The sequence below is a fragment of the Sorex araneus genome, chromosome 2 (genome assembly GCF_027595985.1).
Source record: "Sorex araneus isolate mSorAra2 chromosome 2, mSorAra2.pri, whole genome shotgun sequence".
In the NCBI taxonomy this organism is placed as follows: domain Eukaryota; kingdom Metazoa; phylum Chordata; class Mammalia; order Eulipotyphla; family Soricidae; genus Sorex; species Sorex araneus.
In genome coordinates this window covers 237,809,469-237,824,601 of record NC_073303.1, presented here as the reverse complement: position 1 = coordinate 237,824,601, position 15,133 = coordinate 237,809,469, and the positions used below count along the sequence as shown (strand labels likewise).

General features: G+C 47.5%; 1 protein-coding gene across 3 annotated transcripts in view; it reads left to right on the top strand.

Annotated features, from left to right (window-relative positions):
* Positions 1 to 10,567, top strand: part of LOC129402509 (zinc finger protein 850-like) — a 47,238-nt gene extending 36,671 nt beyond the window's left edge. For 2 of the 3 annotated variants that reach the window (XM_055129365.1, XM_055129366.1), the window contains 4 exons: positions 2,708 to 2,789; positions 4,490 to 4,616; positions 5,374 to 5,548; positions 6,423 to 10,567. In XM_055129365.1, the coding sequence (XP_054985340.1) occupies positions 2,787 to 2,789; positions 4,490 to 4,616; positions 5,374 to 5,548; positions 6,423 to 7,716 (1,599 nt within the window). In that variant the 5' untranslated portion in view covers positions 2,708 to 2,786 and the 3' untranslated portion in view covers positions 7,717 to 10,567. The remainder of the gene's footprint in view (positions 1 to 2,707; positions 2,790 to 4,489; positions 4,617 to 5,373; positions 5,549 to 6,422) is intronic. The other variant, XM_055129367.1, reaches the window with a different exon arrangement.
* The last annotated feature ends 4,566 nt before the right edge of the window (positions 10,568 to 15,133 follow it).

The window sequence follows — 15,133 nt, the reverse complement described above, 5'->3', positions numbered from 1 at the left end:
CAGTTACAGATCCATACATCTTTGTGCTCATGTTTCCCCCATACAAAGTTCGATAACCCATCCCTTCACCAGTGCCCATTCTCCACCACCAGTAAACCCAACATCCCTCCCCTCCTCCCCAGTCCCGTCTCCCCCCACCCCACCCTGCCACTATGGCAGGGTATTCCCCCTTGTTCTCTCTCTCTGATTAGGTGTTGTGGCTTGCAATAAAGGTGTTGAGTGGCCATTGTGTTCAGTCTCTAGTCTGTATTTGGCCCACATCACCCTTCCCCCACATGACCTCCAACCACATTTTACTTGGTGGTCCCTTCCCTGAGTTACCCAGAATGAGAGACCAGCCTCCAAGCCATGGAGACAACCTCCTGGTACTTATGTCTACTATTCTTGGGCGTTAGTCTTATAGTCTATTATTCTATATTCCACAGATGAGTGCAATCTTTCTATGTCTGTCTCTCTCTTTCTGACTCATTTCACTTAGCATGATACTTTCCATGTTGATCCACTTATATGCAAACGTCATGACCTCATTTTTTCTAACAGCTGCATAGTATTCCATTGTATAGATGTACCAGAGTTTCTTCAACCAGTCATCTGTTCTAGGGCACTCGGGTTTATTCCAGATTCTGGCTATTGTAAACAGTGCTGCGGTGAACATATAAGTGCATATGTCACTTCAACTATACTTTTTGGCTTTTCTGGGATATATTCGCAGCAGTGGTATTGCTGGGTCAAATGGGAGCTCAACCTCTAGTTTTTTGAGAATCGTCCATACTGTTTTCCAAAAGGGCTGAACTAGCCGGCATTCCCACCAGCAGTGTAGAAGGGTCCCCTTCTCCCCACATCCTCTCCAACAGCAGTTGCTTTTGTTCTTTTGGATGTGTGCTAGTCTCTGTGGTGTGAGGTGGTATCTCGTGGTTGTTTTGATCTGCATCTCTCTGACAATTAGTGATGTAGAGCATTTTTTCATGTGCCTTTTGGCCATTCGTATCTCTTCCTTGGTAAAGTTTCTCTTCATTTCTTCGCCCCATTTTTTGATGGGGTTGGATGTTTTCTTCTTGTAGAGTTCAACCAGTGCTTTATATACCATTGATATTAACCCCTTATCTGATGGATATTGTGTAAATATCCTTTCCCATTCTGTAGATAGTCTTTGTATTCTGGTCACTGAACAATGAGTGGGTCACGGAGGAAATCAAGAAAGAAATTAAGAGATAGCTCGAAACAAATGAGAATGAAGACAGAAGCTACCAGAACCTATGGGACGCAGCTAAAGCTGTGTTAAGGGGAAAATTTATAGCTCTGCAAGCCTTCCTCAGAAAGGAAGAAAGGGCCTATATAGATAGCTTGACTTCGCAGCTCAAGATCTTAGAAGAGGACCAGCAAAAGGAACCCAAACCATATCGAAGGAAAGAAATAATAAAACTTAGAGCAGAAATTAACGATATGGAAACCCAAAAAACAATCTGTAAGATCAATGAAACAAAGAGCTGGTTCTTCGAGAAAATAAATAAGATCGATAAACCGCTAGCAAGACTCACAAAGAAAGAAAAAGAGAAAACCCTAATAAACCGAATCAGAAATGAGAAGGGGGACATCACAACAGAAACCAATGAGATTCAAAGGATCATCAGAGAATACTTTGAAAGTCTGTATGCCGCGAAGCAAGAGAACCTAAAAGAAATGGACGAATTCCTTGACTCCTACAATCTCCCAAGACTGAGCCAAGAAGACATGAAATACCTCAATAGGCCCATAAATATCAAGGAAATCGAAACTGTAATCAAAAGTCTCCCCAAAAACAAAAGCCCAGGTCCAGGCGGACTCACTGGCGAATTCTTCCAAACATTTAAAGAAGACTTGTTGCCAGTTCTCCTCAAGCTTTTCCAGGAAATTGAAAAGACAGGAACCCTTCCGAACAGTTTCTACGAGGCACATATCTCCCTAATACCAAAAGCAAACAAAGACACCACTAACAAAGAAAACTATAAACCAATATCCTTGATGAACACCGATGCGAAGATCCTCAACAAAATACTAGCAAATAGAATCCAGCAACTCATCAAAATGAACTTTCCTATTTTCTGAGGGGGAGGTCACACCCAGCAATGCTCAGAGCTTCTCCCTGACTCTGTAGTCCGGGATCACTTCTGACAGGGCTATGGAGACCCAGTGGTGTGACGGAAATCGAACCTGCATCATTTTTCTGCAAGACAATTCCCTTGACCTGTTTCCGGGAACCTAAGAGTGAACAAATTCTTTTGGTTTGTTTCCTTTGTTTGGGCCACACCTAGTAATGCTCAGAGGTTACTCCTGGCTCTGTACTCAGGAATTACTCCTGGTGGTGCTCAGGTGACCTATAGGATGTGGGAATCAAACTGGTGGCCATGCCCTCCTCATTCTACTGTTGCTCAGGCCTCATGAACATTTTTTTTCTTGTAGGGTCACACCTGGTGATGCACAGGGGTTACTCCTGGTGCTTTAGTCAGGAATTACTCTTGGCGGTGCTGTGGTACCATATGGGATGATGTGAATCAAACCCCGGTTGGCCGAGTGCAAGGCAAACACCCTAGCCACTGTGGTATTGCTACAGCCCAAAACTCATGAACTTTTAAGCATCTGAACTTTGTCCTAAGATCAGTTCTGAAGAACCCACCCACTCTGGAGTTAGTCTGCCAGCGCACTAACATGCTTGTTATTTTTCTTGCAGCATGTCTGGAAGGTTCCCCACATAGCTTCTTCACATGCCCAGATCCGCTGTTCCTTGACTTCCAAACTGCTCAAGTAAGATGGTGAGTTTGGGCTCATTTGTTTTTCATGATGATGATGATGATGATGATGGTGATGATGATAATTGTGTCTTTTGGGCCTCACACAGCGATGCTCAGGGTTGACACCAGGCTCTGTAATCTGGGATCACCCCTGGCGGGTCCTGTGTCCATTTTTGGACTCATGCAAGGTAATTGCCTCCTGACTGTCCTATGTGCCCTTCCCCTCTTTTCCCAGCTTCTATACTGCGATTAGTGGCTGAGGGGGCAGGCAGCACTTGGACTCGGGCATCCTATGAGCTCCCTTCCTTTGTTCAAGGTGGCCTCTATGGAGATTTCCAAACTGTCCCGCTTGGGGCTTCTACCTAGGTAAAAGTCCATTGCTAAGAAGGTTGCCAAGGAGTTGGAAATGGTGGTGGTCTTCTTTGAAATCCTTTCCTGTCCTGTTATTTCTTTAGGAGCTTCTCTGGGTCTGTTGGTATAGATTGATTAGGGTCTTGGCAAGTCTTAGTTCCTGTTTCTCCAAAAGGGTGGCATTGCGATGTCAGATCTACTACTTCCCAGGAAATTTACTGTGATCACCTGGGGAGGGGCCTTCCCTATCTGCCAGCCGACCTACATCAGAATGATTCCTGACTCCGAGCTCAGGGATCTCGGCTGGGTGTCTGGGAAGATGTGATAGGATGTTGGGGATCGAACCTGGGTTGGAGCATGCAATGCCTGCGCCCTTCCCACTCTGCCGTTATCCTGCCCATAAGCAAGTCTTCTGGAGGTCTTGGTTTGGCCCCTTAATGCTGCATGGACGGACAGCAGAATCTCTCCTGTCCCTTAAGCAATCCTGCGGGTCTCCCGGAATTAGCTGTCTGAGCAGCAAGTCTCTGGGGTCTGAGGAGTTGCCCAGAAGTTTCTTTTTTTAAGCTTCTTATGTATTTGCTTGTTTGTTTGTTTGCATTTTGTGTCACACCCAGCGATGCACAGAAGTTGCTCCTTGCTTTGCACTCAGGAATTACTCCTGGCGGGGCTCAGGGGAACTATATGGGATTCTGGGAATTGAACCCAGGTTAGCCGCATGCAAGGCGAACACCCTACCCACTGTAATATATCTCCAATCCCTAGAAGCATCTCTTCTGCATCACTATAACAGGAACCTTGATCTAGGTCTTGGTAATGTGAAGTGGGTTTCCCACGTGATGCAATTAGGTCACCCACCATTTCGTGGGCGTGAATGGGAAGGGCTAGTCACAAGGCCACTGTCAGTTTCCACATTCTTCGAACAAAGATTCCCTTTGTCACTCTCTGCTTTTGCTTTTGGGGTCACATGCAGAGATGCTCAGGACTTACTCCTCACTCTTCATTCAAGGATCACTCCTAGCAATGCTCAGGGACCTTTAAGGGATGCCAGAGATCAAATATACATCCACCACGTGCAAAGCAAGTGTTGTCTCTGCTCTGCTTTGCTTCAGTCTCATCCCTTTGTCACGCTTTTCAAAAGAACCCTCAGAGTTTCCATACGGGTCTGGGCCGGGTGCTATCATGGTTCATGGCTCCCAGCACTTGCCACTGAGTTCTGCGTTATGCACACATCCTGGTGTTCCCTGTGAAGATCCTGACGGTTTAATGTAGATTAAAGTAAAACCCAGGTTCCTAAAGTCGCCCCTCTGAGTCCCGCTGCCCCCACGGGATGCAGAGGGGCCCTGGTGGATTGGCATCTGTGTGTGTTTCAGGAGTCAGTATCCTTTGAGGACGTGGCCGTGAATTTCACCCAGGCTGAATGGGCTTTGATAAATCCTGATCAGAGATGCCTGTACAGAGACGTGATGCTGGAGACCTGCAGGCACCTGGCCTTCGTGGGTAAGGTTCAGTCACAACCCTTTCTTACAGCACGGGGCATGGAGCCCGCTTCCCGCATTCTCTGGGGCCATAGTACAGGACTCTGGGAAAAAGGGGCTGTCTATAGGCACTTTAGCCCAGGCTCGGAGCATTCTCGGGCAGGAGACAGATTCTAACGGACTTTTCTCTGATTTGGGGCCACAGTGAGATGGAGCAAGGTGTCAGGGCCACTGCCAGCACCCCTGGCTTTTGCTGTGACCCTGTTGTTGCTGATTGGTCCCCTACTGATCAGGGGCCCAGGGCTGAACCCCGCAGTGCTGGGTGAGGGAGATGGTGCCCCCGATCATATAAGGAGCCAGGAGCATGCCAGGCATCGTGCTTCCTTGGAGATTCTTCTTGAGGACACAGGGCCCACACCCGGAGGTTCTCGGGGCTGACCCCTGACTCTATTCTCAGGGACACTCTTGTTCGTGCTCATGGGGTGCGAGAATCTGACCCACCTCATTCAAGGCAGCTGTTTCCATATCTGTTGAAGGAAACCAGCAACATAAGTCCTATTCCAGTTCTTTTTTGTTCCTGCAGAGCATCTTTTTTCTTTGATATACACACCTGGTGATGCTCAGGGCCGATGCTTCGTGTTGTTTGGAGGAGTCCACTGGGTGCTAGGGAGTGATCCGGGTCAGTTGTGTCCGAGGCAAGTGCCATCCCGGTTTTCCTATTCTTCTGACCCTCCCCAGAGCCTCTGTTTGGGACTAAATTGTCTTCTTTCTTTTTCCAGAGGGTTTATCTCCAGGAAAAGACAATGGTACTCTTGGGCATGTCTTGGAGAATAAGTTGTTCAGTGAAAACTGCACTGTGGGGTACATGAGCAATGATTCCTGCAATCGTTTAGGAGAGAAGCAGATGTACCCTGATGTTAGTGACCAGCACCAAACTCAGAAGCAGAAACATAAGTGAGTGGAATGGCTGAGGGGGGAGGAGAGGAGGATGTTGTTGGCGGGTTGGTAGACAGACCTTGGGAGTCTCCAATATCTTTCGAAGTAAAACCATGTGTCAAACTAGTGCAGGACTGAGTAGTGTCCCCTTCACACTCTTCATCCTCAAGAGCCTTTTTTATTTACCACACCCGTGATGAGCATGCCTGACTCATGGCTCTGCACTCAGGAATCTCTGGCCACCCTATGGGTTCCGAATTGCCCTGAGTCATGTAAGGTGAGGATCCTGCGGGCAAGGCTGGCAACCCCGCTGGCTTTTTAAGTGGTTTCCACTCAGTATCCTTCTCGGAGAGAAGTCCCTTCTCCAACTCCCAACACGCCACTCCACTATTTACAAGCTTAAACAGGGCCCTTCATGTACTGTTTTGATGAATGATGAATCAAGTATTTATTAAGAGGAATATCCAAAAAGCCCTACAGTCAGGCCTCAAGCTATAGTACAATGCTTATTGTCTATTCTCTAGCATGGTTTTGGGCCTCCACGTCTTGCTTCTAAGTGATTCCTGTGTCCCAAGCCAGGAGTAGAACCTGAGCACTGCAGAGTGTGGCCCCATAGGAGCAGGGATAAAATCAACCCAAACCAAAAAACCAAAACAAAACATTATCAAGGTACTGATTTATTGTTGATATTCATTTATTATTTTATGTTTGAGCATTGCCTAGTCCTGACTCCTTGTACTATGCTCAGGAATCACTTCTGTGGGGCTTGGGGGACCTGATGGTGTAAGGCGATGGATCAGGGGCAGCCTCATGCACGGTCCCTGTCCTTTCGCTTTCCTGTGGCAGTCAGTATGATCTTGCTTTTCTGCTCATTTTGTCTCATCTATGGCAGACACCTCTTGCCAAAGAGTCTCGGTTATGGTCACCAAGCCCCCACACAAGCCAGAGGAACCTCGAAGCAGACTCGAAACCTCTCTGCACCCCAGAGTCCCGCTGCTACTTCTTCTGCGGAATGTTCTTCTCCCCAAGACCCTCCAATACTTCCCCACTGCTCTCCTCCAGGTGACCTCAAGAACGCCTTTAAGTGCCCTGAGTGCCCACAGAGGTTCCAGTATCCCTGTAGGCTGCGTGCCCACGCTAAAGTGCACTCTGGGGTGAGGCCTTTCGCCTGCGAGCAGTGTGGGAAAAGCTTCAGTTATCGCTCCCATCTGCTTCGGCACAGCCTGATTCATACTGGGGAGAGGCCATATGATTGCGAGGAGTGTGGGAAAAGCTTCAGGACTCACTCAAACCTGCGTAGTCACAGCCGGACCCACACTGGGGAGAGGCCGTATGACTGTGAACAGTGTGGGAAAAGCTTCAGTACTAGTTCGGACCTGCATAAGCACAGCCGAATCCACACCGGGGAGAGGCCGTATGACTGCGAGCAGTGTGGGAAGAGTTTCAAGACTCGCTTCACTCTGCTTCAGCACAGCCGGACCCACACCGGGGAGAGGCCATATAACTGCGAGCTGTGTGGGAAGAGTTTCAAGACTCGCTTCACTCTACTTCATCATAGCCGCACTCACACTGGGGAGAGCCCGTATGACTGCGAGCAGCGTGGGAAAAGCTTCAGTACTCGTTCAGTCCTGCATAAGCATAGCCTGATCCACACCGGGGAGAGGCCATATGCCTGCGAACAGTGTGGGAAAAGCTTCAGGTTTCGCTCCAATCTGCATCAGCACAACCCGTTACACACGGGGGAGAGGCCGTATGACTGCGATCAGTGTGGGAAAAGCTTCAGGTTTCGCTCCAATCTGCATCAGCACAGACTAATTCACACTGGGGAGAGGCCATATGACTGCGAACAGTGTGGGAAAAGATTCGGGACTCTCTCGGAATTGCGTAGGCACAGCCGGACCCACAGTGAGGAGAGGCCATATGGCTGCGAGCAGTGTGGGAAAAGCTTCAAGGCTCGCTTCACTCTGCTTCAGCACAAAATGATCCACACAGGGGAGAGGCCGTATGACTGTGAGCAGTGCGGGAAAAGCTTCAGGATTCGCTCGAGTCTGCGACAGCACAGCTTGATCCACACTTGGGAGAGGCCGTATGACTGTGAGCGGTGTGGGAAAAGCTTTAGGAGTTGTTCTAACCTGCGTAAGCACTGCCGGACCCACACTGGGGAGAGGCCGTATGACTGCCCCTAGTGCAGGAAGGCATTCCGGCATAGCAACACAAGGGCTGAGCACACGCGCATCCACAAGTGTGAGCGACTCTACATGTGCCTACATTGTGGGAAAGGTTTCCACAGCCCGTGCACCAACCGGGACCACCATGTGACGCACTCGATCCAGAGTCGCTTCCAGTGTCCTAAGTGCAACAAGGCGTAACGCAGTCATTCCTACTTCAGAGACCACCATCGGACACACAAAGCGACCCAGCCTCTCACCCGCAGGGAGTGCTGCAGAGTCTTCAGCCTCCCCAAAATCCTCCGCCGACATGAAGGCTTGTTGAGGAGTAGCTGTTTGTGTACCACTGCAGGCAGGGTTTTGGCAGTGCTGCAACCCATGTCTGCCGAACTCACACTGGGGAGAACTGATGAACGTATCTTTTGCCCTATGCCAGGATAGTCTCCTGGTCTTCTACTAACCTGTGGGGCAAGAAACGTAGGGGTTGCAAGAGTGTGTGGGGTGCAACTCTGTGCCTCAATTTCTAACCCCCCACTCAAAGCTCAGGGTAAAGCCATTTCTTTCTTAAATCATGTTTTTCTTTTTTAAAAAAATTTATTCTTTTATTGAATCACCATGTGAAAAGTTACAAAGCTTTCAGGTTTAAGTCTCAGTTATACAATGCTTGAACACCTATCCCTTCACCAGTGCACACATTCCTCGGGCAACCACCTAGAAATCCATTGCCCTACCTGCTGTGCTATTGTGATCACCCCCGAAAACTCTAATCTCCGATGCTGTAAAGTCATTTTTGACATGTGGAGCGTCTGAAGAGAGTCTAGTGGGGAATTCTATTTGAGTGATGTTATGTTCCTTGTGGTTATATTTCCTTGGTGCCCACACCCGGTGCCGCTCCAGTCAGATTCCTGGCTCTGCTCTCATCGATCAATCCTGCATGCCTTTGGGGAACCTGTAATATGTTCCAGTTCCCACCAGGTGAATTGCTGCATGGCCAGTACCTTTATATGGCTCTGGGTCTGAAATTTTATTTTATTTTAGCTGCTGCATGTTATCCACGATGGTTTCAAGTAGGGTTTACAAGGATCAAGTACTACAGAGTTTTTTTATTATTATTAATATTATTATTATTATTAGATGGAACAGATTGGTACTCAGAATTTACCTCTGGTTATAGACTCGGGGATTACTCCGACAGTGCTGGGAACAGTTCAGGTTGTTTCGTATCAAACCCGGTTTGGCTGCATGCAAGCTGGGCTCCTGCCCACTATCTTACTGCCCTGGTGACATTGATTGAGGCAAAATTAGCACTGACCAGGGACTGGAGCGATAGCACAGCGGGTAGGGCGTTTGCCTTGCACACGGCCGACCCGGGTTTGATTCCCAGCATCCCATATGGTCCACTAAGCACCGCCAGGAGTAATTCCTGAGTGCAGAGCCAGGAATAACCCCTGTGCATCGCCAGATGTGACCCAAAAAGCAAAAAAAAAAAAAAAAAAATTAAAATTAGCACTGACCATAGTGAAGATACCCGTGGCTCAACCGACTAACAGCAGCCCTGAGAGGCCAGTACGATGTTCTGCCACGAGACCCGAACAAAGAGAAACGCCGGCAGCGGAGGCAGACAGACGTGTCCAGGGATTGGTGTTGATTCAACACTCAGAGTGGAATCTCGTCACAGATATGCCCTCGAATATCGTTTTTCTTCAATCACAATCATGGATACATCAGTGTCACATGAGCTTTGGTCACTGTTGTAAACATTGTTGGCTGGTCATTTGGACAAGAATCCTCCTAGCTGCTTATACCTGTGCATCTGCTTACCCTATTGTGTGTACATTTACAGATGTTAGTGACTCTACTATAAATGTCCGTTTATAATGAATGTCAGTGTTTTCATTTCTCAGGGGAAGCATTTTCATTTATTCTCCCGACCCTGGAATTGGGAGAAGAGTCTCCCTCCCTCAGAGCTAAAAGACCCTTCATTGTGCTCTGTGTGTTGAACGAAGTGAAGGTTCCATGTATCAGAAATAGAGTGGGTCGCTGTGCCATGGGGACATCATGATCTCTTGGCAATTGTAGTAGAAGCTCAAGGATCCCACCCTGGAGCAGATTACCTAGTAATTTTGAGTAATCACCTTGGATGAGATTTTGTCCCTGGGGAGTGGTCTTGCCTCTCTTTGTTGATGTGTTTAATGTTCCAACCCACCTTTGTGTTACCGTCCTATGTAATTTCTATATAAACTAAGACTGTAGAAGAAGTGAGGAAGAAGACACAAGCAGGGGGAAGACACAGAAGCAGAGTATAAAGTGAAATAAGTGAGAGCGAAAGGGGCTTGGGAGAGAGAGAAGCAGAGAGAGAGAGAAGCAGAAGGGGAACAGAGATTGGAATAAGCTGCAACTGATACCGACCAGCCTGGCACTCGTTCCTTCCTTTGCCTGCCCATCTCCATCAGCCTCCCTGGGATGGGAGAAGCTGTGTGAGACTACCGAATGTGGGCTGCAGGAGAGATAGAGCCCCGCTGCCTTTTGAGAACACACAATAGAGGGCACAGAGCAAAATAGAAGAAGGAAAAACCCAATCAGTGAGCTTGAAGGCACAGTAGAGGAAATTCTCCATACCCACCGGTAAAATAAAGAGGTAATTAAAAATCATCAGAATGAAAACCATGTAAACTACATGGAAATCCAGAGGCTATACCCCAGGGATTCCAGAGGAAGAAGAGGATGAAATTGGCAGAGTTCATATATGGTTCTGGAGCACACCTGTTAATGCTGAAGGGTTAGTCCTGACTACACTCAGGAATCACTCCTGGTTTGTTCAGGGAAACATATGGGATACTGGGGATTGGATCCTGGTCATTTGCATGCAACAAAACGCACTCCCTACTGTACTTATCAATACAGCTCTTTTTTTTTTTATTTTGGGTCACATCCGGCAATGCTCAGGGGTTACTCCTGGCTCTACACTCAGGAATTACTCCTGGCAGTGCTCAGGGGACCCTATGGGATGCTGGGAATTGAACCTGGGTTGGCCACGTGCAAGGCAAACGCCCTACCGCTGTGCTATCGCTACAGCCCCTCTTTTTTTTGTTTTTTAGTAAATCCTGAATCTTCACTCAGAGAACACTCCTAGTGGAGTTTGATGGGAGGGCAACATGGGGTGCTTGTGATTGAACCCATGTTGGTTGCATGCAAGGCAATTATCCTGCTCTTTATGTTACCCCTCCTTCCCTCTCAAAAATCTTTTCTTTAAATTAAATCACTGTGAGGTACACAGTTACAAAGTCGTTCATAATTGGGTTTCAATAGCTGTCCCTTCCTCAGTGTATAATTCCTACCACCAATGTCCCCAGTATCCCTCCCTCCACCCCTCACCCCAGAATTGTTGTTTTTTCTTTTTGAGTCACACCAGTGATGTTTAGGGGTTACTACTGGCTCTGCAAAAAGGAATAACTCCTGTTGGTGCTCAGTGGACCAGATGGGATGCTGGGAATCAAACACGGATCGGCCACGTGCGAGGCAAATGTCCTACCCCCTGTACTATCGCTCTAGGCCCACGAATTCTTATTCAATAAATTGGGGTTGGAGAGATAGTACAACAGGCAAGGAACTTGCTTTGCATGTGGCCAACCCAGGTTCGATCCCTGACATCCAATAGACTCCACTGAGCACCACCAGGAGTCATTCCTGACTACAGAGTCAGGAGTAAACCTTCAACATCACTGATTTTGGCCCCAAAACAAAAATAAATGAATAAAAACGGAGAAAATAATAGCTTAGAACTTCTCCAATCTGAGACAGAAGTTGAACACCCAGAATCAAAAGGTTCAAAGAGCTTCAAATAACAGAGACCCAATCAGACCCAAGAAGATACATTCGCATACAATGGCCAAAAGCAAAGATAAAGCATGACCCCTAATAGCAGCAAGAGAAAAAGTATTCTTTGCTTAAGTGAACCCCCAGAAGGCTGTCAGCAGAGTTCTCAAGAAACTATAGATCAGAAGGCGGGATGGTAGAAGTGCGTGCTATAAAAATAGTGCTGAAAGCAAAGTACAGTTTTTATCTTGGTATAGGAACTGAGCAAACCCCAGAGTGATGTCTTCACAGTGCAAACTTGGATGAGCTCTCAGATAATCACAGGGAACGATTCTTGACTTCTGTTCTCTCTGGCTCTTCAATACAGGCTGGTATGGTTGTTTGGATGCACCTAGAAGGGAATATTGAACAGATGGTCTTCAATGGCAGCGTTAGAAGGTGGAGGATGGAACCTAAATCTTCTTCTCAAGACCACACAGCAGAAAGCCATCAGTTCTGAGTTAGAATTAGAACATCAGACAAAAAAGAGAAAGGATAAACATAAGAGGTAGAAGACGAGGACCTGTGAGAGAGATAGCACATAGGAAGGTGCTGGTCTTTCTTGCAGGAGTCCTGGGACTCCCACCTGGGGTGGTTCAGTGCCAGAAACCTAATGCGTACTCCGGACACATTTCCTTTAAAAGCCACTGGGTTCTGAGCTTTGTTTTTGAGTTTGTGAGATCATGGCCGATAAGCAGCTTGATGAGCAGCCAGGGGGCTCATTCGTGGGCGGCAACTCGGGGTTTCGTGGCAGTGGGGCAAGGCCCAGCTCCGTCCCCATCCCATAAGATCCCAGTTTCCTCATCACTGCGGAACCCTGCCTGGCTGTCTCTTGGCCTCTGGAAGATGGCAGTGTTGACCAACCTGCCAGGGGAAGAAGGCCAAGGCACGAAACCCCTCCCACCTGGGGTGATCCAGCATTGGAAACCTAATGCATATTATGGACGCATTATTTTTTTAATTGTTTTATTGATTCACCATGTGGAAACTTACAAAGCTTTCAGTTTAAAGTCTCAGTTATACAATGCTGCAACACCCATCCCTTCACCAGTGCACATATTCCACCACCAAGAATCACAATATAGCTCCCCCCTTTCCCCCACCTCCCCAGCCACCCACCCTGCATGTGTAACTGGTAAATTTCATTTTACTTTCACTTTACTTTGATTACATTCAATATTTAAACAAAAAAATTCACTATTATTGATTTGGAGTTTCTCCCCCCTAAAGTCGATCTGCTGAAAAGAAAGCATTTGGTAATTTGTTTTCCATTGCTGAGAATGAAGAGATATGAGGTCAGGAGGCCGCACTAGCAGCAGCATAGTTTTGGATTTCTGTATTTTAGTAACTAAGTCCAGAGAAATGTCTGCCAGGAATCGCAACATTGTAAGCTTGTCCCTCCAGCTACTTTATATTCCACATATGAGTGCGATCTTTCTATGTCTGTCTCTTTCTTTCTGACTCATTTCACTCAGCATGATACTTTCCATGTTGATCCACTTATATGCAAATTTCATGACTTCATGTTTTCTGACAGCTACGTAGTATTCCATTGTGTAAATATACCAGAGTTTCTTTAGCCAATCATCTGTTTTCGGGCACTCTGGTTTTTTCCATATTGTGGCTATTGTAAACAGAGCGGCAATGAACATGGAAATGCAGATGTCATCTCTACTATACCTTTTTGCCTCTCCGGGATATATTCCCAGGAGTGGTATTGCTGGGTCAAATGGGAGCTCAATTTCTAACTTTTTGAGAATCGTCCATATTGTTTTCCAAAAGGGCTGAACGAGTCGACATTTCCACCAGCAGTGAAGGAGAGTCCCTTTCTCCCCACATCCACGCCAACACCGGTTGCTTTTGTTTTTTGGGATGTGGGCCAGTCTCTGTGGTGTGAGATGATATCTCATTTTTGTTTTGATCTGCATCTCCCTTATAATTAGTGATGTTGAACATTTTCTCATGTGCCTCTCAGCCATTCGGATTTCTTCTTTGGAAAATTTTCTGTTCATTTCATCACCCCATTTTTGGACTGGGTTGGCAGTTTTCTTCTTGTGGAGTTCAACCAGTGCATTGTATGTCCTTGTTATCAACCCTTTAATGGACGCATTATTGCCAAAAGCTGCATGATTGATATTCAGCAATACAATGATTGATCGCCCATCCCTCTATCAGTGCAAACTTTCCACCACCAATATTCCCATTATCCCCTCCATTTCCATTTCAGTCCTTACCCTGACTCTACGGCAGACGATTGTTCAGATACTCTCCGTAGTTTGGGGCATTATATTCTGCTTGGGTATCCCCAACACCATTCAAGCCTGCCTTTTAGGGTCAGATGCTAGATCATCTATTTTCCATTGCTCACTTTGCATATCAGGAAACGTCACGTGGCTGCATATGCGGCCGCGTGATTTGGAGAAATAGTCCTGGTCCCCGCATACTGGAGCCATGCTTATAGAAGCTCATGGTTGCTGGGATCCCATCTGGAGATGGCAGGGAAACTGCACCTGTCACATCTGGGTCACCCCAGTGATATCAGCTCAGTTTGGGGCCCATATCATTTCCAATCCCATCACCTGTCATCTAAGAGCTCCAGCCTTCACCATTTTATAAAAGCCAGCAAGAAGCACCAGGTACAAGCCGCGGTCACAGTAAATCCCAAGTCTTCCAAGACAGGGGAGGAGTATGCCACCCTTCCAGTTACCTGATGGGATGCAGAGATGACGCCACATCTGCCCACTGTCTAGTTTAGCTCCCACGTGGCCGTGATCCAGAGACACACACAGAAATCTCGGACCCGAGCAACTTGCAGCATAGATGGCCCAGAACTTTGCATTAGGCCTTCTCTGCTGGGCAGCTCCAGTCAGGGGCAGGAGCTGTCCCACCACCTGCCCTCTGAGAGCTCCAGTGGTCGCCATTTTATAGAAGCCAGCTAGAAGGACCAGTTCCCACGTGACCGTGATCCAGAGATACACACATGAATCTCGGACACGAGCAACTTGCGGCAGCAATTTCTTCAGACCCTAATTTTTAAAATCGTAGAATTCGTAAAGCATGTGGCCCCTCTCATGGCTGCACATTATATTATATCCATAACAAGCAAGACAAAACACATTGTCTAGCAATTGTATTTTCAGTAGATATAAGGGGAGGTAGAACTGGTCTTGAAATATCGAAGGAAACAAAAGTAGAGACAGAATATCTTGCAAATTGTCTGCCACACAAGCAGGGGGAGGTATCAAAGTGAGGGGGGTGGGGAATACTGGGGATTTTGGTGGTGGAAAATGTGCACTGGTCGGGGCCCGTGCTCGGCTCCGGCCGGCCGGGTTTTCAGCCCGGGCGCCCATGCCCCTGCAGAGCCGGTGGATGTGGAACGAGCGGGAACCAGACACAGCTTTAGGAATTGGGGTTCCAGCAAGTGCTTGCACCCATGTATGGAGACTGTGAACTAAGCTTTTGCCCCACGCCGGCTAACGGAGGAAATAACCTTCCTTCTTGGCCTCTCTCCCCTCCGGGAGAAGGCGTGGTATCCGACATTTTGTGGGTGCGTTGAGAAGGTATGAACTTGTGGCGCGAA